This window comes from Equus przewalskii, chromosome 18 (assembly GCF_037783145.1).
Source record: "Equus przewalskii isolate Varuska chromosome 18, EquPr2, whole genome shotgun sequence".
NCBI lineage: Eukaryota > Metazoa > Chordata > Mammalia > Perissodactyla > Equidae > Equus > Equus przewalskii.
Window position 1 is genome coordinate 49,810,354 of NC_091848.1, and position 24,065 is coordinate 49,834,418.

At 39.7% G+C, this 24,065-nt stretch overlaps 1 protein-coding gene across 1 annotated transcript in view; it reads left to right on the forward strand.

The window, feature by feature from the left end:
* GUCA1C (guanylate cyclase activator 1C) overlaps window positions 1-6,273 on the forward strand; it is a 29,053-nt gene extending 22,780 nt beyond the window's left edge. The window contains exon 4 of the mRNA XM_008530846.2: window positions 6,009-6,273. Within this exon, the coding sequence (XP_008529068.2) occupies window positions 6,009-6,193 (185 nt within the window). The 3' untranslated portion in view covers window positions 6,194-6,273. The remainder of the gene's footprint in view (window positions 1-6,008) is intronic.
* Window positions 6,274-24,065: the final 17,792 nt, after the last annotated feature.

Below are 24,065 nucleotides of genomic sequence, written 5' to 3' on the forward strand. Positions count from 1 at the left end.
AAATTTGGAAAATATACCAATAGCATAAATCTTCCTCTTAAGGACCCCGTCCTGGATCTGCTTCATCTCAATCTCAAGTCAGTATGCTCACTTACTAGTTTACTGAGACTAAAGTCGTGTAATCATTCATATTTGGGTCCATATGGATTGAGAATAAAATAAATCAGTTCATGTGAAAGCTTGCAAGGAACAGATTCAGACTAGCCAGAGTTGATATAGAAGCTAAGTGAAGCTAGAAGAGGACCAGAGAAATGGATAGTGGCAGATCTTGTGAGGCCAATTATTTGGAACAAGCAACCAAAAATGGTGATCCTCAAATAGGAGAAATGCTGTAGGTTTTGTTCTGTTTTGTTTTAATTTTTAATCTTAAATGTGCTGCAGGATGACAAGGATTGGAGTAGAGAGGATAAACCCTTTCAGCCTGGGCTGAAATCATTGATCAAAGGAGGAATGTTCTGGAAGTAGATGAGACGTCGCGAATGTTTAAGACTTAGTATATACAGTGATTTGCAAAAGGGCAGGTCAAGAATGTTTGAAAATGTCTATGGATCCTGCTTTTAGTGCTGGGAGTGGGGGGATAGAAAAAATGACCCGCTTGGAGAGGTCTGAGGATCTTGGCATCCTTAAGAAGAGGCTCGGTTTCCATTAGTTTGATGGAATGGATAATGTGTTCCAGAAAACAAGGTAATGATGCAGGGCTCTTTGTTTACTATCTAAGCAGGTTCCTCAAGAAGAAAGTATAAGTAACCAATGAAATGGAGAATGTGGTTGGAAGGGGCCTAGAAATAGAAAGAGCTGGGACGGAAAAGGATGTGATTCTGGAAGAGTGCAGGTGTCCTCAGGCAGTCCTGAGGTTGCCTACGGTTAGGGAAAGGGGTTCTTTGACCTGGAAGAATACATCAGAAGAGATGGATGCCTTACGGTTTCTAGAATAGCTTAGAGAACCAACTACACAATTCATTTCCTCTGATACAAAAACTTGTATTTCAAGAAAAAAATACATCATTGGCTTTTACCAAATGAAGATATCAAATAAGATAGTTGCACTTTAGAACAGCAATGACCCACTGTTTCTTCGCAAATGCATACAGAGAGGTAAAACTGATAGGATTTGCTTTTATGTGGAAATTATTGGAGGCTATTATATTGTCGCATCAAGAGACAGCTGAGTCATTCCATGTATCAAGAAAAAGATGCTAAAATGATACCGTTAGACAGAGACAGCCCAGTGCACCAGAGGACAAGGAAGAAACGGAAATGAAGACGTAGAAGGTTGATATTTGCAGAAGTGTAAAAGGATCTTGCCAATATTTGACAGAGGAGAATAAAGTGCTTCACTCACGTAAAGGGGAAGTTAGCTCCAAAGGGGAGGATGTCTATTCACATTTGTACAAACCTAAGTATATATACCTCAAATTTGATTTTTAAATTGCTTATTATCATTGTTATCAAAACATCAGTGTTGGTAGAATAGAGATGTTCCATTAAGTATACCAGAATAATGTTGACTATGTGCCAACATATACTGCTTTTGATTTCTCAAAATAAAAGCAAGCACACCCTAGGTACCTGATGATCCAATGAATATTGAAACCAAAGGTAAAGAAGATCACAGCACAAGATGCAACCAAAAAAACTTCAGGAATATACATGAAAATCCCATTTGACTGCAAATTATTTGCAAAAGAATGACTAACTTCAAATCTGTTGGGACAGAAAAATATACAACAGCTATGAAGTACTTAGCCAATCAAAGTTAGATTAACCAAAAGAGACGTATGAGATTAATGCTGGGAAAATAAAAAGATGCAGAGCTATAAGCTCCACGAGGGCAAGAACTATTTCTGTTTATGTCCTTTGGTATTTCCAGTGCTCCCACACTTCCTGGCACATGCTCTATAAATAGTTGTAAAATGACGAGAAAATTGATAAGAGGATGTCATATGAAAAGCAACGGAAGAAATGAAGACACAAGCAAAATACACAATGCTATCTGTAGGAAGAAAGGCATCTGGAAGACTATTTTGGAAATGAACATATATATGCATAAGCATTGCAAACTTCATAAACTAGAAATACAGATTGATTAGCAAGAGTTCATTACCAATGGAAAGCGGAACTGGGGAGCCAGAGAGAGGTTAAAGGGGGTTCTTTTTTTTCATTACCCCTTTCTCTACTGTTCGAATTTTTACCATGAGCATGTAATATTGTTATATACAAGTTAGTTTTATTTTTATATTATGAACAAAAGCATCCAGGAAGGAGAGCTTGAAGAGAATCGCAAAGACAGAAAATTGAAGCTAAACATTCATTATTATTGAAGAACGCAAACAGAGAGGACAGCCAGACCAGTCAGGATAAACGACTAAGCATGTAAGCCTGCAGCCGCTACTAGGGGAAGCATAGCAATCCACGTTCCAGCGTGCGTCGCTAAGGAGTCATTCCCAATTTGATTTAGGAAGATTTATAGTGCTGTTCACAGCCTCGAGTGCAGAAAGTATCCAGGCGAGTTTGACATAACGCCGAATAGCGCGGAGACAGGGAGCACTAAGTGGCTCATAATAATAACCCATGAAAGTGAAAAGAGACAGAAGGAGGCCAAAGAGGAAATGAAAGAGACTGAGTAAAAGAAAACAGAGACAGAACATAAAGGAAGACGTTTTATTGAGTGACTAACCAGAAAGACCAGTGCTTTAAACTGGAACGTTGCGGGAAGCCACGAGGGTCACAGTGAATCAAACTGGGAAAACTGGGACCCATCAGGAGATCGGAGGGAATGGAGTTTCCTCGGATAAGAGAAGAAAGTGCTGCGCTTAAAGCTCTGCTATAAAATGCTGCGAAATGCCTCTGCTGCCACCTTGCTAACGAGCACAGAACTGGTGTCGTGAACACCGTCACTAGCATCCGCCTGTGAAAACGTGTTGATTCTTGTCTCCTGAGTCTGCCCCTTCCCATCTCTGGTAATTTCTCAGCCCCAGCACAATTCTTCACAAAGTCCTAATTAAGAATAATTTTTTAAAAAGTTCTTTACACAGTTTTACTTCTTTTAAAGCCAGGCTGACTTCTTTAGAGCAAAAATGCTAACGTGGGTATACACGGTAAAAGTTGGCCTTTTTGGGGGGGACGGGGTTGGGGAGTGACTTTTTGTTTTATTATAAAAGCTATGTAAAACGTTAATGGGAAGAAATACATGATCCAGGAATAGCAACAAGATAACCAGATTGCAAAAAGAGGACTAAAGAAAGTATTCATGGGTAGCTGCCTGTCACCAACGAAACTGCTGAAATTGGTAATGAGATGGAAGAGCACCCGAACACTGAGCTTCAGGGTCCCCAGGAGCAGAGAATGTGTCCCCCAGCACAGCAAACAGCCCTAAATGACGTAGATATAAGTTATATGCGTATGTATATTTCAACATACGAACATAAAATTGTGCAATTCCTGAATTACAGGCTACAAAAACTGAAGTGTGTCTTTAAATATAAAACAAAATAATAAGAACTCAAAAGTCTCTTTAGGTCCTTCTGAGTCTCGTGATCTCCAGCTCAATCGTCTCTTACCGACTTTATCTTTTTGCTGGTAGATTTTTTTCTTTTTTGAGGAAGATTAACCCTGAGCTAACATCCACCGACAATCCTCCTTTTTGCTGAGGGAGATTGGCCCCCAGCTAACATCTTCCTCTATTTTATATGTGGGATGTCTGCCACAGCGTGGCTTGATGAGCGGTGCGTAGGTTCAAGCCGGAGATCCCAGCTGAGCATCCAGGGCAGCCGAAGTGGAGCGTGCGAACTTCACCGCTGCACTACAGGGCAGGCTCCTAGATATTTTTGTGGGAATCTCCTGGACGGGCATAGGCAACCAGTCTAGGGAGACCCAGAAAACATCCTTTTAATTTGGGGGTACATAAATCCACAGGCAAATTAAAGAGGACTAGGAAGCAATGTTTAACAACAGCAGATAAAGGAAAGCAATTCGTCAGCATCGGTTTTCTGAGCCCCGCCCACATCATGACACTGGAGTGGGCTGTGCCAGTGGTAGCCTGCAGTAAAGGAAACAATTGTAGTTAGGGCTCGATAAATGTTTGATGAATAAACGGATGAATGCCAAGTGCTAGAGGGAAAAGAGGAAAGAAAATTTAAAAGTAAGAACTTCAGATAGAAATAGTAAATGTTATAAGTTGCTGTAGGTAGAAATTGGCTGAATTTGAAAAAGAGAATTTTTTTATGACAAGCGGTTAGGTAACATGAAAAAAATGACACGCAGAGTTCACAGGTGTTTTAAAGAAAGTGAAAAAACACCAGTGAAGAATTCCATCTTTTAAAAAGTTGCTAAGAGAGTGATCTTAAAAATTCTTATCACAAGAAAAAAATTGTAACTATGTGAGATGTTGGATGTTGACTGAACTTAATGTGGTGATCATTTCACCGTATATACACGTATCAGATCACTACATTGCACACCTTAAACTAATACAGTGTTATATGTCAATTATATCTCAAGAAAAAAATTTCCGAAAAAAAAGGAATTCCATCTTTTCTCTCATTTCCACATCAGTAACCTGCCTTGCTTTTCCAGCACCACGGAGACTTTCCCCCAGCGCCTTGAGAAACAGCTCCTTTCACTGTCAGCAGTGACAACAAGGTGTTGTAACTGAGCAGTCAAAACAGACTTCAGTTTCCCACCTCCCCTCCCCCGACTCCCCTCGCTCCTCTCAGCTTGGGTCATGCTGAGCCCCTAGAAATCTGAAAGGGCTTTTGGGCCGGGGATTTAGCAGCTGTGGTTCCTTTTCCCAAAGGATGGTTATTCTTTTGTTATTTACAGTACCCCCCACCCTCCCACACGCTTACCACTCCTTTTTATTTTCCGTTTTCTCTACTTCGCTTCGGTTCATTCCAGGTTGCTCTCTCCCTAGGATACACAGGGGACTCTATTCCTACTCGCTGTTAGTTGGAGTTTTCCACAGGCTTCTTCGGCATAAAGAAAACAGGAACGAAGATTAGATTTCCCTCTAAAAAACGTATTTTACTGTTTTGCCATTGAAACTAAAAGGACGATATCTTGTGAAAATGTGATTTGGGCTTATTTATATTTGAATCACTTTTGTAGTGTTTTAGGGATTTGTCTTTATCCACTAAAAAGTACAAGTACAGTACAACACGTGATTTCCATTCCTGCTGACTTTCTGCCTCAGGTGCACATTCTCTAGCTACCGAATGTGCTTGATTTGTGTTTGGCTAAACCCTACTGGGTACAATCTCTTTGAAATCAGGAACTGCATCTGTACTCCTCAACTCGAATACACCCATAATCACAATCCAAATGATTTAAATCAACAGAGAATTCCACCCCATCCCTCCCACCCAAAAAAGTTGAAATTGTCTTGTGGGATGAAGGTAGTAAAAAACATGGCAGCCAGTACGCATGGGTATGAGGTGATAGTTTTATAGCTCCGGACTGGTCATCGGAGGCCTCAGGCTTAAGTCAAGGTGATAAAATTAGGAATCAAAAATCAGAAAAGGAAAGGAGAACTAAGACCAATAACCATATGTGGAATGAATAAATGTTTCCCCTTCCTCACAGCTTTGGACAGTCCATAGAATTATTTCCTCAGAGAGAAGAGTATTGAAAACAGTCTTGCAAACAGACATTTCCTCCTGATCTTAGAAATCTGCAATCTTCGTGCTCTTATGACTTGGTCATATCTTCAAGATTAAAAGGTCAAGTAATCAATACTGTGTCGAGATATAAATGTATGTGTGAACACGGGGGCATTACCTGAAGTTCTCAACTCAAAATAAAAATAAATTGTACTCATCATCTTTATTTTCACTGGCCATCCTGCCATTGCATGCTTTCCTAAACAAGGATAGTCAAAGAATTGAGAGTCTGGTTGAAGTGAAAGAATATCAAAAGAAGATTATCAATAAAAATACCAGTGAATATATTGTATAAGCCAGCGAGTGGTATGGACTAAGCTTCTTGTTAATTGGTCATTTATTATTTTCTAGGAGAATTGTCTTTAAAAGAATTTATCAGTGGCACAGAGAATGATCAGGACCTTCTGGAGATTGTTTCCAAGAGCTTCGACTTTTCCAGTGTCCTGAAAGTCATCTGTAACGGGAAGCAGCCAGACACAGGGGAGAGGCTTCCTTCAAAGTGTCGGAGACGGCGGGTCCAGGGAAGGCGAACATGAGGTGGCTGTGAGAACGCCCTTCCCAGCTTTTGGTGGATGCAAAACTTTCAGCTGAGAAGAAATAAAATGTTCCCCATGTACATGCTATTGATTTCAGAGTTTTATTGTAATTGGTATTACTTTATGAATATATCACTTATGTTCCACAGATCCCTCCATAAAGATCGCAGAGGGAAGCATCGTTGCCCTTCTGTTTATGCATTAGTACTCTTTCTACAGATTAGAACATAATGATTAAACTGAAGGATTGTCTATCAGTTCAAAATAGGGCTCACATGTATGTTTCCTTGCACACCTAAATTAACCTGCATCCTGAAATAGACCTGGATTATCTGGGCGGTGTCTGCTCAGGTTAACATTCTTCTTAGATTAAACGTGTATTCTGCAAATGTGTTTGCTGCCTCTGGGCTCTTGTTGAAACTGTATATGATCAATGACTGAGTTCTGTTCTGCTGAGAAACTTTTTTTCTGCCCTCCTGTCTCATTCCTTCCTCTGAATGCTGTCTCAAATTAGTAATAATGTTCTGTTCCAAAGGAACAGTCTTAAGCTATGTAGTAAAAAGAGAAACTTTCAGGCTGGGCAAGGAGAATGTTTCCATCTGATTTGTTATAAATCTGGGTCCAGTTGTGCATGAAAATGCGACGCATCATGTGTAATTATTATGCCAGTTGGAGGTTTGATCAAAACAGCAGACAGCCAGGCTATGCAACAACAAGCACTTGACATTTTAAACGGTCCTGACATTATAGCTCTGACATTTCATTTTTTATATCCTTTCCAAAAAATGAAATGATGAATGGGATTTCTTGATGGGTTAGAACTTTTTAAGTTTGGGGTTCTGTATTACAGGCCCATTAGTACATCTGTCAATGCAGGGCTTTCTCATGGGAACACAGTGGAGGTTGAAGAACAGATGTGAGCTGTCTTTGTGTTAAAAGCTTCCTAATAATGCTTTCATATGCAAATTTGGGTTAAAAACACAAATGAAAATTACAGAGTTGGGTTTACCTGTCTCCCTCATAGTTACAGCTGTGCATAAAGGTACAGAGAGAGGTATAGATGGGGCATAAGTAGCAATAGAAATAGGGTATAAATGGAAGTAGAGAAGTTAGAGATGAATGCAGAGATGAAGATGTAAGGTGGAAATATTCTGGGATTTTCCAAAACATTTTGAGGAGATTCACAAAGAGGTATATAATATAAGATAAAATATGTTGAAACAAAATTATCACAGATAAAGTAAGATGAGAAAAATCATTGCAGCTCTAATGTCACAAAGTCATTTGTCAAAGGTGGGCTACCCACTGGACTCTGAGCTTCCTAGCAGTAGAAGAGAAAAGGAAAATATCCTCACAGACTTGCCTCAGCAACAGCCCCATCCTGGCAGTGGCAATTGCTTTCATTTTTTTCCCCACATTCCTCTGAGATACCCAGTGTCCTTTCCACAGAAAATGGGGTCCCAGTGCCCCCTTCCAAGCTTTATGTTCTAATCATCCTCACCTCTTCCCTTTCTTCCCCCAGCCTAGGATGGTAGCTGCTCCCTGCCATTTCCATGTACTTCAGTGTCCTCTCTTTCTTTTTCAGTCCTCCAAGGTCTTTTTAATTAATTCCCTGTATTAAATTCCCTCTGTTAAAACACCTAGTGTGGTTTCTGTTTCCCTGACTGATACTGGGCCTTGACTCACTGAAGGGAGAATCCTCTTTAGGGTGGGGGACTAACCTCCTCCTTTCCCTACATGCACTAAGTATTTACTCTAGAATTGTGCTGAGTGGCTTGTTTAACCCTAATAGCCCAGCGATGCAGCTGTCATCTCCACTCTGTGTCTGGTAGCTGAGACTCAAAGAAGTGTTATCATTTCCCCCGAGTTACTGCGAGGCAGTTTCCTTCCAGCATCTCCAATGGGCTGAGCCTAACAGGGAAACAGCTGGCAAAGAAGCCATGTAGTCAGTAAGACCCCAGCCCAGCATCGCAGAGCAGAATACAGAAGGAAGAGTTGGGAGCTGAGAGTTTATAGCTTAATTACCAGCACAGATGGGGAAAGTGTGGTGAAACAAGCAGATGCCTTAAGAACACTGCACCACTCCTAAGTCCCATAGTAAGAGCATCCAAGTGCTGCTTTATCCCAGCCCTTACCTCCCACTTTATGCTTTGAACCCTGTAGTTCTCATGTGGCTTCCCTGGGCTTCAGTCCCCCTGTTGTCTCTCACCTGGATCTTCCTCCAGCCATCACCCCCTTTGCAATCATGACTGGTTTGTGTAGTTCACCCAGATTTGGTTTTAGTTTTCCCCCAGATGCTGCCTCTTAGATTTCTAAGCTCTATTTCATTCACTGTACCCAACACTCACTCCAGATCTACCACTTCCCAAGTTGACTCCAGGGCTCATGGGTGAGAAGTGAAAGTGGTACTCCCTTCCCTTTGCAAAGAATAGCTTGTTCTTTTCTGTAAGAAGGGCAGGCACCCCACATAGCATACCCTTGTCAGCTTCCTAGAAAACGAGTTGGTGGGTATGGAGAATGTGAAGATGCTAGTTGTTTGTTGTAAGAAAACAACTTATAATACCTACTTCATAGTTTTGCTGAGGGCGGTCCTAAGAAGGAGATGGAATTCAGGTAGAAAAGAATTTAGGTTAGTTCATGGTCAAGTAAGATAGAGAAAAAAGAGGCTGAAAAAAGAGAACCATAGTCTGTTCCTCAGGTCTCCATCTCTTAGGGTCATATCTCCCCAAAGTCATGTTCTTCTCCATGCTTTCCTCTGCTACTTAGCGTCATGATGCTGGGTCCAAGGAAATAGTCCTAATCCCAATAGTCCTCAGAGTCCTGTTAAGCCATGTCACTTTAACGAGCTAGATATTTTAAAGTAAATTTCTTCCCCCTTTAGATGATAAGCTTTAGGCAGAACCTACTGCCCAGTGATGTCTTTTGGTTTTGCAGGTTTATTGTATTTAATCAGAATTCCATGTTTTTCAGTAAAATTTTAAGTAAGCGATTTCATGACAAGTAGGGCCTGGTGTCTGAACAAGCTGAACAACCTTAATGAATGACTCAGACTGTCACTCCCATTTACCAAACAGCAGGAGCCCAACCAGAATCATGGCCGTTTGACGAGACCGGGATCTTCCAACGTAGCTTCCTCTTTTTTCCTACAATTCCTTGGTGCTTTGAAGGAAAGACACTCTTTTAAAAAGAGGGAAAGACAAAAGGGAAGATATGAAAGTATGTAATATTTGTTACTTTATAAAAATGACCCCCTCCCTAAAAAAGAAGACTAAAATCACATTCCTCACATCTCTCTCTATAGCTGTAGATGCACCAGGAGGAAGATGGCCTGATTCTTTTGCCCAAAATATCAAGAAAGAAAGGAATTAAAAAGGGAAAACAGATGAGTGGCAGCTGCTCCAGGATGAGAACGAACTCTAATGTGATTTCTCTTCGTCCTGCTCAAGTCAGTGCTGTTGACCAGCTGCTCCTTCAATTAGGCCTCGCTCGGTTCCTTCTCGCACAGACAGAGAATATTCCAGCTAGAGACCTGTCTACAGATGTGGAACTGCTGTTTAAAGCAGAAGAGGAGGCCGTGGGGCAGGAGAATGGTTCAGGGGGGCAAACATTTCCTTCATTTTTCTTTCCAAAATATGTTGGCACAAATGTAATGGAGAAATCCATGAGAAAATACGGTTTGTTTAAAATTAAATGTATGGCTGAGAGGCGGATGAAGAGACCTAAAGGAACCAAAGAAACTACGTGAGTGTCGGAAAGAGCCCCCTGCTCACCTCCCTCCCCGCATTTATATTAAAATAAGCTTTAAAATGAAAATGAAATACAGAAAAGTCCTGACATTTAAAACCAACCTCGTGTCTTATGCTTGCTGAGGAAATCTAAATCATTAAAACGGTGTGGACAGGAAGTAGCTTTCTCAATACTCAGAGTTTCTTCCTGGGGACAGCTGTAGGCAGGCAAGATCGCACAATCAAATCAAACCCAGGGAATATCCACTGAGTTTTATCAGTAGGATGACTGATAGCATTGAAAAAAAAAACACTGAGAAAAGCAGATTTGCTTGGTGGAAAGAGCAGTGGACCACCACCCGATCTGGCTTCTCGTGACCTTCAGCGAGCCGCTTACCCCTCTGAGGCTTGCTCCCCTCAGCTTTCAAGGGTGGGGACTGATTTCTGAGGTGCCTTCCATCTCTAGTTTTCTGTGATTCCGTGAGAACTTCAAAAGGCAGGGAATGATGTCTTAGCACCTCAAAAACATTTGCTGCTTAGAAACGGAACTTAAGAAAAATTGTTGGCATTTGACACAAATTGCATGAAGCCCAGATTTTTTAGACTCTTGTGCCAGTGAGTTTCAGGTTGCTTCCTATGGGCTCCATCTCTCTGCTTGTCACTTTTTGTCCTTACCCCTCATTCTGAGTTTCTCTCCATCCCAGATGGAATAGTGGGCCAGTGACAGGCTGCCTACTTAGAAGTCATCTGAAAGCCTTTTTCAAATAAAAGTTTTTACATCCCTGATACCCCTGGTGATTCTAATGCATGGCCAGGTGTGGAAACCCTAACTGCTCACATCTCCTCTATGGGAGACCCATCCCTACAGTCATCCTGGAAAAGACTGGAGTCCATCCATGCTCTCTCCCTAGCATCGACCCTTTAAGCACCTTGGAGCCATGGAGTCCTGCATAGTTCAATTGTAAGATAGAGCAAAAGGTCACAGACTTACACGCATGCAGACTGATTTAAATCCTGCCTCTGTCACTCACTAACTGTAGATCCTGGATAAATCATTTTACCTCGGTAAGTCTAGTTTCCACACCCGTGAAATGTGATTAAAAATACTTTATGTTGTTGTTATGAAGATGACATGAGATAACATATCTAAGCACCTAGCATGGAGCCTGACATATTACACGCTTATTCCTCTAACTTTTAGAATTTTTTTTTTTGAAAAAGATTAGCCCTGAGCTAACATCTGCTGCCAATCCTCCTCTTTTTGCTGAGGAAGATTGGCCCTGAGCTAACATCCGTGCCCATCTTCCTCTATTTTATATGTGGGATGCCTGCCACAGCATGGCCTGATAAGCGGTGCCAGGTCCACACCTGGGATCCGAACCAGCAAACCCCACGCTACTGAAGTGGAACTTAACCGCTGCACCACCGGGCCGGCCCCTCACTTTTAGAATTTTTAAGGCCTTAGATACATGGAGCTAAGTGTACTTCTTTGGAATAGTTCCCATTCTGGCCTAGAGGAAGATTATATACTCTCCCCAGACATGTTAATCTCTTGGTTCTCAAACCACGTTTAATTGGCCCTTCTAATGAGGTCTGAGAATACAATCTATAAACTATCATGTCTGGATGGGCAAAACCTTTAAAATGCCAACAGGGAATGGGCCCTCAAACTGTCAGTTATACAGACCTTTAAGATTTTTCTCATACTCTTAAAACGAGAAAGAGCCCTCATCCATTCTCAGGCAAAATCTTATAATTAGACTGCACATTTGGTCTCCACTCCAGCACATATGTTCGTTCCTTCTGATCACAAAATCCACATTTCTGTAACATTTTACAATTTTTTTCTTTTTCTTTATGTATTTTTTTTTTTTTGAGGAAGATTAGCCCTGAGCTAATATCTGCTGCCAATCCTCTTTTTTTTTTTTTTTTTGCTTGGTCCTGAGCTAACATCTGTTCCCATCTTCCTCTACTTTATATGTGGGATGTCTGCCACAGCATGGCTTGACAAGCAGTGCATAGATCCACACCTGGGATCCAAACCAGCAAACCCAGGGCTGCCAAAGCAGAACGTGGGAACTTAACCACTGTGCCACTGGGTCAGCTCCACATTGCACACTTTTAGTCAGCTTTTTAAGAAATATTAAAACTAATAGCCATTCACTAAGATAATTTAGATATCATAATCACCATTTAATATAAATTATTTAGATCAATATATATGAGAATATTAAGTAAAAATATTTCCAGAACTTGACCCCTTTCTCTACAAAGTTACCACCTCCCGCCCTCCTATCTGCTCCGGGCTGCAATCATCTCTCATTTGGATTATCACAGCAGCTTTCCACTAGTCTCCTACTTCCACCCTAGTCCCTCCGCAGTCTGTTCTTAGCACAGAGTAGCCAGAGTGAGCCAACTAAAGCATAAGGCAGATCATGGCATTCTAAACTCTCCTGCAGCTTCTATGCTCACTCAAGAGAAAAGCCAGTGTGGTGAACGGCCTTCAGACTTTTCCAGATCTGCCCCTTTCCTCTCCCTTCTCTCTCTCTCCTCATCAGCTGCTGCCTTCCCTCATTCCCTCCACTTCACCCACAGTAGCCTCTTGTCTCTTTCTCCACCAGGCACCAGCCCTCCACAGGGGCTTCCTGCTCTTCTCTTTGCCTGGGATTTTCTCTCACCTCCTTCAAGCTTTTGCTAAATTGTCACCTTCTCAGTGAAGTCATCCCTGGCTACCTATTTAAAACAGCATATGTCATTTCCCTTCACACCTAAACTCCCTGTGCCCTTTCTCTGTGTAAATTTATTCCATAGAACTAGTTATCTTCTAACCTACTAGGTCATTGCTTATGTTGTTTATTCTTTGCCTTTCCCCATTAGAACACAAATTCCACAAGGCAAAGATCTTTGGTTTTGGTTTCTGAACATATCTCCAGTACTTAAGATGGAGCCTGGCACACAGCAAGCACCCAACAAATATTTGTTGAATGAATAGAGGAATTACAAAACTTGCTCATGCTTCTACATCTTAATAGGGATGGAGCTGACAGCTCTGCTTGGTCCCTCTAGTCTTCCTTCCACTCCACGTGTTTCTTCACCATGTCATAAGAGTCATAATGCTGAAATAATTTTCTCTATTATCCTTCAGATTAGTTTCCATGGGAGTGCATATAATCCAACTGATGCTGCCATTTTAAAAATTCTTTTGAAATTGGCTTTTAAGCAGTTTTTTGATCACACAAGAAAATCATAATGTTAACATTATATTATCATCACAGCTGGCAGATAGCTTTGTTTATTGGTTTGTCCATTTTCTTACCAAAATGATATTTGTTTATCTGTACTCTGGTTACCAAATTTGACTTTGAATGGTTTCCAGCTCTTTTCAGAATTCAAAATATATTCTCAAAGAATAGGATAATGTGCCACCTTGAGAGCAAAATGGGTCTCAAAATACAAATAGATTTTTAAATACTTAAAAACCTAATAATTAAGGTTTAAAAAGCTAACTATGTATCAAAAATTAAATTATCTCTAAAAAGCTAAAAACTATTGTATCAAAAATTAAAAGAAAAATAATAAGTTGAACTTATTTGTACAATTGTGACAAAGGACGAACTCATTTGAAATATGAAAGTTCAGCAACTTTACAAGAAAAACACAAAGACTCCAAAGATTGGGAGTTTATCAGAGTAGAAAATTTGCAAAGGAGCAAACACAACTAATGACTCATTAACAAACATGAGGAAAAGTTTTCAAGGTCATAGGTAATAGGAAAGAAACCCACCACAAATTAAACAAAACTTCACACGTCAAATTTAAAGTTTCTTTTAAAAATCCATTACAAGATGGTAACATTAGGGGAAATGGGGTAACAGATATAAGGGAATTCTTTGTACTATTTTTGTAATTTTTCTCTCAGTCTAAAATTAGTTCAAAAAGTGAAAAAAAGAAAAAGAATGGATGCTCTGTTCTGTTTCATTGCTCTATTTGTCTTTCCCAGAATCGATTGCACACTCTCTTAATTACTATCACGTTATAAGAAGTCTTGATATCTGGTATCTGTTTTCTTCTTTTTTGCAATTGTCTCAGCTTTTTTTGATCCTTGGCATTTCCATATAAAATATAAAATCAGCTTGTCAATTTCCACAAATCACCGCTGGGATTTTCCATTAGAATTACATTGAATTTATAGGTCAGATTGGAGAGAATTAACAGTGAAAGGTACGGGCTGTAACAACAACTGTGTGCATCTTCCTCTGTTACTGCTCCCTGAGCTCCTTCCCCAGGTCCTGTATATCAGGTAAAGCTGGAAGCTCCACTTCCATGTCTTGGCCAGCACTGTGTCACCCCAAGCTACAAGGGAGCCTAAAGAATGGAACATTCATCTGGGTACGTTGTCACCCCTAAATAAAATCAAGAGGAAGGAGAAAGGATGGAATAGATACGTATATTTTCCCCTTGGTTAAAAAAATGTGGTTGATGAAGAAGGCTACCCTTTCTTTTTAATTTTGATGAGGCTGGCCTCTCCTGGAAGCAAGTGCCCTCAGGGAGGCACATTCTGATGGAGGAAGCATGAGCCAGGGTTTAAGGCTGTAGGGATCCACTGACTGTGGTTGGAGAGTTAACTGGTTAGCATTTTTATTACAATTGTTATTGGTTTTATTGGTGCTATACTTATTCAGTTGCATTGGTTTTGAAAAGTTTCCCTCTAACCTTATTTTTTTCCAAAAGCCTGGTTATTTTTCCTGAACAATTTTGCAGAATATGTGGCTTTCAGGAATATACATATCACTTTATAACAGAAAGACCACTGTTGCAGGTGGGGTTCTCTGGAAAGCTGAGTCTGAGAAAGAGACTTAGTGTGTAGAATGTTTATTATGGCTGACTTTTGAACAACACCTGTGGAAGAGACGAGACCAGAAAGAAGCTGGGCTGAGAGAGAAGTCAGCTGTGATGCAGGCTGAACAGCCTCAGCTGATGCCACTGGGAAGCCCTGGAGCTAAAATGATCATCAATGTGTTCATTATTGATCTGAAATGGCTGGGGCTTTATACCCCACCCCTGATCAGTTACTGAATGTGGGCCATCCACTCCTGTCGCCATGGGTGTGACCTTGAATGAGGCAGCACTCTGTAGCTGAAGCAATTCCAGAAAGCTCTGACAGCTGGGGGCAAATATATCCTTCACAGCTTCTTTATCTGCACTCACAGCTTCACCAGATAGCTCAAAGGTGTGGAAATAGAGGCAGGTCAGCCACCACTTGGACTAAAGGAAGGCACCCCTGCAAGATTTTCCATTTTTCTTTTTTCCATTAAGGTCTTCATATGTTGCTAAGGTTTTCTCTTGAACTGAGAGAAAGCTTGCCCTGCTCACTTCAAAATCCTAATAAAATAGAAAATTTCATGTAGGAACCAATGCAGCTTCTGTGTCACCCTGACGTCAATCTCTGATTCTCATTACAAATACAAGATTTGAAAGAGAGAAGATTGTGGAGGATTTTGAAAAAAGAGACTCTATTTACACATTATCTCTGTTAAAATTTCCAAAATGCGTCTATATGAAGGAGGAATACTGGTGAAAAGGAAACTAAGTATAAGAATGGCATTTTGGTACAAACTTGGAATAATAGAGTTACAACATGATTTTTTCTAGTTCCTGTGCCTCTTTGGATGCTAATCTCTGTAATTAGAATGTTTCTTTCTATTTACCGTTATTTGTAGGTTTACTGATCGGCTACCAACTGAATCGATCTTACCCACTGTTCTTGTATTCTCAGTTCATTGGTAAAGAACTTGTGTACCAGGCAGAGTCAGGCTTCCATTCTCTTGGGCTTCCCAAAATCGCTCTAGCCTCCCACATTGCAGAATATGATTAAAGACAGTTTGGTGCAGTAGAAATAACCTTGATGCGAAGTCAAAAGACTTTGATTCTATTCCTACCTCAGTCACCTACAATGTGGCCTCAAGCACCAAGTAACTAACAAATATGAAATTAGCAAGATTGATGAATGCAACTTTCTGTGATCCCCTGATCACCCATCAGCCTGTTTTCCTGAAATGCTAACCTCACCAGTTATCTTCCTATTTTAACTTCTACAGCTTGTTCCCACAATTCTTTCCCTAGTACTTAACTGTAAGATGATAAATATTAAAAACAGCAGAAGTAGGCATTAGGGACCAACCAGATGTATACAAAGAGATGTGCGTACCTGTTTTGGTGATGTGTTTTAGTTCAAATGGTTCTGACAGCCAGGCTCAAAGGCAGGGGATTGCGTGCCAGTATTCTCTGACTTAAAGTGACTATAGTCTCTTTACAGTCAGTTTTGAAAAGGATCGCATTTAGGCTGCTATACTCTAGTGAGCAGTTCATTAGGCTTGAGATGCCTGTGAGAATGGGACCATGACTTTGGTGGAAACTTTGCATAAAACAACATCCTTGCTGAGTCTTGATGCCTAGATGATATTTACCAGGAGAATTCTTAAGTTTATTTGGCTCAGTGTTTTTGTTGTCATTTACTTCTATATATTTATGTTTGAATTTATTTTGCTCTCAGATAAGTAATTTTTCCTCTCTTTAAGGGGAAGAGATTTTTGTTTTAGATGATAAACAAAGTTCTGATTTAGCACTACCTGTCTCATATTGATGGGGATCACAAAAGCGAATCCACATGAAAAGCCACTATTTCATGTTGCTACAAACTCTGGGGAGTGTGTGTGTGTGTGTGTGTGTGTGTGCATCTCTATATGTGTATGTATATATGACTCAGTTCATATAGTCAGGGGTGTAGGGAATGTAACATCATTTTTCTATAACTGAATTTAAATTCTATTCTGAGATTATCATTCTTCTGGATAATGGAAATATACTCTCAATTTAGGAACCCTCTTCTGTTCTCTCTTTTGCCTGTCTAAGGGAACTTATTGAGTACCAGCATATGGGAGGATGGGATCTGGTGTGTTACCAGATATCCTGTTGACTTTTGTAGTGATGAGGGGTAATCATCAAAATATATTAAAAATATCTAAAAATCAAAATGCAAAGACACAGACGATCAAAATGGATGTCTGTAGTAACTAACTAGTACAAGTGAATAGCACATACTGATGACCTTGCACTCCTGGCCTTCAACTGTTGGTTTACCCCCAAAGCCATAGCTACATCTTTTTGTTCACATAGAAAATCCCTTTCAAGTTTCTGTGCCCTATCCCAGTGCTTCCTAGGAGCGCTAAATACGTTATACTTCTCTTGTCTTGCTTTTGGCCGTGGAAACTGTCTTCTCTACTGTACTGCTCCCTAGGACATGGGGACAATGATGGGCCTTGCATCTCCCTGATTCTACTCAAGAATTAGGGGAGGGGAGCTAGTGTCAGGGGGCTACCCTGCTTTTGATTTCCCCTTCCTTATCAAGGTTTAAGTTGGGTTTGGACCAGGTTAGAGGTAGGGATCAGGTACCTGACATGGTTACAGCACAGATAATTTTCAGAAACTTCAGCTTCTAACTTCTTTATTTTATATTAAAATCTCTCCTCCTAAAGGATCTTTATTTTAGGAGGCACTGTAGCCTGGCTCTTCATATATTTTGTTTAGGACAAAACTTTTATGATTTGAGTTCTTCAAGTCTTTTTGGCTGGCTTTTGATGATCAAGGGTCATTTTTCTACTCTTTTGTTGTTTTATACCCACTGAGGCAACAAATGTTGCCCATTAAACAGGAGAATGTTCACAGCATAATAAAGAATGTCAAGAAGGGCAAACTTTCTGGCTACTGTATATTTAAGTATCATCCCTCCATATCTGCTTCAGGCATCTGACACATCTGTCAAGTCTGTACACAAACATCTCAAGCATGAGAACAGTCTTTCCCCTTGAAAGCCTGCTCAGTCTTTGGGTCACTCTATTAGGAAGCTATTTGTTATCATGGTTTGAAATCTTTCTCTTTATAACTTCCCTAAGAATATTAGAATAAAGAGAAAAAAAAAACAACCAGTCACTCCTGTATTATTACTTATCTCCAGACCTCCCTTCAGATATCCTGTTCTGTTCCCCACTTTATTATTATTATTATTATTTTTGGTGAAGAAGATTGGCCCTGAGTTAACATCTGTTGCCAATATTCCTCTCTTTGCTTGAGGAAGATTGTCTCTAGGCTAACATCTGTGCCCATCTTCCTCTATTTAATATGTGGGACGCTGCCACAGCATGGCTTGATGAACAGTGTATAAGTTAGTGCCTGGGATCCAAACCAGTGAATGCCAGGCTGCTGAAGCAGAGCGTGAGAACTTAACCACAATGCCACTGGGCCAGGCCCTATTTACCACTTTAATAACCCAAAAGCAGGACCCCACACTTATATGTAGAAAGGAAAGTTGACTTTTTGGAACCACATTGTTTTGTATAGCTCTTCTGCCATCCAAATTCCCACCCAAGATTCCCAATTAGCAGTCTGGGCAGCCAGCTCTTGGTCTGTATGCTTTATCTTCCAGTGAGAGGATTTTAAGCCCAGGGGCACAGGTTTAGGGAGGTAATGCATTGGTCACTGGAATTTAAAACCTTCCACAGGTCACTCATATGAGGCTCTATAAGGCTCTACACTGTCCGGCTCTGTTTGCAGCTCCAGTCTCAGCTCATACGGCATTTCGTCTGTGCTTTCTCCACCCTGGACACTGTCCTTCTCTCAGTTTCTCTTCTCCATGCTTCCTCTAGACACAGGGACTTTGCTGTGCTGCAACCACTCTCACGAAAGATTTTTCTTCTCCTGCGTACCCAGGACTCCCCTCCTCCAGATTTTAGCTCAAATTCTATGTCTTCTGGGAGCTTCCCCCAATTCCCTGAAAAGATCCTTCGTTTCTCTTTTTCAGGGTCACTGATTGATGCTTCTTGGTGTGATTATTTATTTCCCCCATTCTGTCCTATGGTCTATCATCCAGCTGACAAATGGTAGGCCCTGCACAAATAGTTCTTGAATGAATGAATGAATGAATGAATGAAAAATCATACCTATATGTAAAACTAGACCCGAGTCCAACCTAGCATGTCTTTCTCCACTCTCTCCTACCTTTTTAGTAAAATCTCTCCATGTTTCCTTTTCCTCTTTTATTGCAGTGCCTGCTTCCAGCAAGCGCTAGAATCAAATAGATGGATGAATGAGTGTAGTTCTTTTTTTTTCCCTGAAGGCCAATTACAGGCTGTGGTAATGATGGTCCTGCGAGTCACTCAGAGCCTGTGTAACGAGCGACGTGAATCTGCCGGCAGATGCTGCTTCCCAGGGTTTGAGACGAAGGTGGCAAAGGGCTTGCAAACAAAAAAAGAAAGAAACTTGGTGGCAATTTTTTTTGCAAATGTCATTTATACTGCTTTGTAATATTTACAGTGTATCTTGTCATTGATTCCCATTAATAGGGAAAATGGCAGGATGTTCTCAAAAAGTTTATAATGATAAACTCGGCTCTTATTCCTATCTTCTATCTGAAATGCATATCTTCAGATTAGATGCCATTAAAAATCCTTTGACATGCAACTTCCTTTCAGATGTAGCACACTAGACCACAGAAAACACTATTGAAATATATCTTCATTTTTCATGGAAATCAGGTATGTTAATTTGAGCATCTAAGGCAGGCTTAAACAAATTCTTGATTAAATTTTTATAACTGGTGATGTTTTCTCAGTATAATTTCTTTTTCAACAACACATTTAGAAACCCTACCAAGAGCTAATATTCAGGGAACATTTATTCTGACTAGTTGCCTCTTTAGAAAGGTTTTATTAGACATTCTGTTTGCACAGTTTCAATGATAATCATGTTATATTGGTCACAAAAAAGAAATAAAACAAAACAAAAAACTTTAAGCCTGAAAAATGATGGCAATTTGAACATGAACAATTTACTATCTAGCCAATCCAAACTTCATTTCCCGCAGCTAAAATAAAACTGGTAAAGCTGAGGAGTAAGGCATGGCATTTATAGTAAGGTGACTGAAAGTAAGTTTAAGAAGTCATTTATTTGAAACTGAAAAAAAAAGTAAATGAGACAGATATTTTGTTTATGATGCAGACATTGTGTTTATGATAACATAATCTGTATTACCAGGAATCCTCATGCAAGTATGGATGTGGAAAACTGTCTGCAAATAATTCAATTACACGAAAACGAATTGAAAGGTATAAAATCACCATCTGAAGAGTGGGTCCCCTTAATCTTTTTCCAACACTGTTTGTTTGGAGGAAAGGCTTTGGTGGTTTATGTTTTTGTTAAATAAAAATATATGAAATATTATATGTACAAAGAAGACATGGCAATTTGTTCAGTGATAATTTGAAGAGGATACTATTGGAAGCAAAACAGTTGACTTCAAAATGTTATTTCTGTCACTTGGATTTTTCTGGAAGCAATCTGTAAAGGTAGTTTGTGATCTAACCATGAATTTCGAGGGCATAAATGTATTGCATCCATTTTTTGTCTATCTTCCAATTTATTGTGAGGTGGGTTAGGACAGGCGGTCAAGGTTAAGATCAGAAAGAGTAGAGTGGATTTGGGGGGGGGATGGTGGGAAGGTTAGAAGGAATGCTGATCGTCAAGGTGGCCACGTAAGAAATGCAGTTCCTACACAAAAACACTAAATTGCTGTTGTTGTTCCCAGATTCTCAGTTTTGAAAAACATCTGAAATTTATGCATTAGCAGTGAATGCCCAACATAATTAACATATTACAGAGAGTTCGATGACCTCTCCGTGTAAAATAATTGGTGTCTATACAAATGAAAATAAGTCACTCTCTACAATGCCCTCTGTTCTGATTAAAGTTAGAAAATGTATTATTTTTCCCATACAGGGCAAGATTGCCCATTAACACACACAATCTCTGCTTGTTTTCAATTTTGAAAATTATTAAGTATTTTCAACTACGTTCTTTTAGGAAGAAATACATTTCAACAAAGCTAGTGTGATCACAGCTAGAATAGCTTGTATACTCACTGGATGGCAATTTAAAGTGCTAAGGTCAGAACAAGTGAGAAAAATAGAATGTGGGACTTGTTTTAGATCATGAAACATTAAAATGCAGGTACTATAGTAGAAGATCAATTATTTTCTCTGTGATTTGTTAGGCTGAGCTTTTGACTGAAAAAGTCATAAGGAAAACCAGATTAATGGTTTCATAGGTCAAAGAAAAGCAAGTCCCTAACCAAATCTAAATCGCACGAACTAGCGTACAAAGTTATTTTGCATAATTGCGTTATTTTCAACTGAGTGGATACCAAGGTTTTTTCCTTTGTTTCATTTTTTTCTTTCTTTTTTTTTTTTTTGAGGAAGAGTAACCCTGAACTAACATCTGCTGCCAATCTTCCTCTTTTTGCTGAGGAAGATTGGTCCTGAGCTAACATCCATGCCCATCTTCCTCTACTTTCTATATGTGGGATGCCTGCCACAGCATGGCTTGATAAGTGGTGCATAGGTCCTCATCCGGGATCCGGGCCAGTGAACCCCAGGCCAGCAAAGCAGAGCATGAGAACTTAACCACTATGCCGCCGGGCAGGCTCCTCTTTGTTTCATTTGTTAACCACTCCTAACAGGAATAGGAGGCAATAGCAGCAGCCACCACCCCAGGTGGAATCGGGGACCCCTTAAACTTAACTAAAATGAAGTGAGAAAGATGCATTCACATCTCTCTAACCATAGTCCCTACTGAGCCTGCTGTCTGGTCAATTCCCCAGGCAAAAAGATAAGTTCACGAGGCTCAGTGCTGCTAGGGGAGTGGAACTGATGAAGTAAGCAGAGACAGAGTCATTCACTAATTTATTCTTTAATTTATAAAATATTGATTGTAGACCTATTATCTGCCAGACTCCGAGATAGACACCAAGGGGACAAAGTTAATAAAACCAGACATGAACCATGCCCTCTCAAAGTTTATAGACCAGTGAGAGTTATTAACAAAATAAATTACATTTTGAGTATAAAATTGCAACTCTTGACAGGTGCTATGAAAGAGAGGAAGACCGGTTCGCCTTGGGTTTTGCAAACAATGGTAATTCAACTACTAGTTCAGTGGATGTGAAGGACACTGGCCACTTTCAGAATACAGTCTGAGATCTTGGAAAAGGCATAGGTCGTTGCCTTTCCTTCTCTCTGTGAAGGCTGTGTGGTCAAACTGGTGCAAAAGCACGAGGTGGAATTAGATAGATTTGCTATTATCTGGAAGAAAATAAAATTTTTTGGAAAGAAAAAATATTTCAATTTCATTTTTAATTAATACAATTACTTACTAGTGTTGGGCACAGCACAACCTCTCAAATCTTGAAATAGGCTTGGATACCATCACTTCGTTTCTTTTTCCATATTGATTGTCACATGGTACTCACTTTTTGTTAATTAGACTTTTTTATTTTTAGGCAATTGTAGATTCATATGCAGCTGTCAGGAAAATACGGACAGATCCTCTGCAGTCTTTACCCAGTTTCCCCAGTGGTAACATCTTGCAAAACTACAGTACAATACCATAACCAGGACACTGACATTGACACCTTCAAGTTACAGAATATTTGCACCACCACAGGCTCTCTCATCCTGTCCTTTTAGAGCCTCGCCCACTTCACACCTGCCCCACCTCCTCTTAACCCTTGGCAACCACTAACATGTTCTCCATTTTTACAGTTTTGCCATTACAAGAATATTACATAAATGGAATCATACAATATGCAACCTTTTGGAACAGGCTTTTTAAACTCAGCATGGTTCTTTGGAGATATATCCAGGTTGTTGCAGGTATCAATAGTTGATTCCTTTTTGTTGCAGAGTGATATTCCATAGTATGAATGCACCGTAGTTTGCTTGCCCATTTATTCACTGAAGGACATTCAGGTTGTTCCCACTTTTGGGTGATTGTGAATAAAGCTGCTAGCTATAAACGTTCACGTACAGATCTGGGATAAATGCCTGGGAGCAATGGCTGGGTTTTATGGTAATTGCATGTTTAATTTTTAAAGAAATTGCTACACTGTTTTCCAGAGTAGTTGTTCCACTTTACCTTCCCACCAGCAATGTGTGAGTGATCGAGTTTGCCCACATCCTCACCAGCATTTGGCGGTGTCACTATTTTTTACTTTAGCCATTCTGATAGTTATATAGTGATATCCCATTAAAGTTTTAATTTGCATTTCCCTAAAGGCTAATGATTGAACATCTTTTCACGTGCTTATTTGCCATCTGTATATCCTGTTTAGTGAAATGTCTTTAGCCCGTTCCCTAATTGGTTTTTTTAACAGTTGAATTTTGAGAGCTCTTTATATATTCTAGATACCAGTCTTTTCTCAGATATGCATTTTGCAAATACTTTCTCCCTGTCTGTAGCTTATCTTTTCATTCTCTCAACAGAGTCTTTCACAGACCAAAGTTTCTAATTTCATGAAATCTAATTTATCAATTTTTTTTTATAGATAATGCTTTTGGCATCATCTAAGAACTCTTTGACTAATCCTAGATCCCAAAGATTTTCTCCTATGTTTTTTCCTAAATGTTTTATAGTTTTATATTTTACATTTAAGTCTGTGATCTATTTTGAGTTAATTTTTATAGAAGATATGAGACTTAAGTCAAGATTCAATCTTTTGCCTGCAGATATCCAATTGCCCCAGCACCTTTAGTTGAAAAGGCTGTCTCCTTTATTGAATTATTTTTGCAAGTTTGTCAAAAATCAGTTAGGCATATATGTGTGAATCTGTTTCTGGGTTCCCTATTCTGTTCCATTGATATATGTCCATCCTTCTGCCAAAACCACACAACCTTGATTACTTTAACTGTATAATGTAATATAATATGACATAATTTGGTATAATATAATACAATGCAATAGTAGGGACTTGAAATTGGGTAGACTATTTACACTAACTTTATTCATCTTTTTCAAAATTGCTTTAGCTATATCTAGTTACTTTGCCTTTCCATATAAAATTTAGAATAAACTTGTCTATATCTAAAGAAAACGTTGTAGGGATCTTGATTTCCCTCATGAATATACACGCAAAAACCTCAGTAAAATATTAGCAAATAGAATTCAGCAACATATTAAAAGACTCATAAGCCATGACCAAGTGTTGTTTATTACAGGGATGCAGGGCGAGTCCAAGATTCAAATAAATCAATCAATGTAAT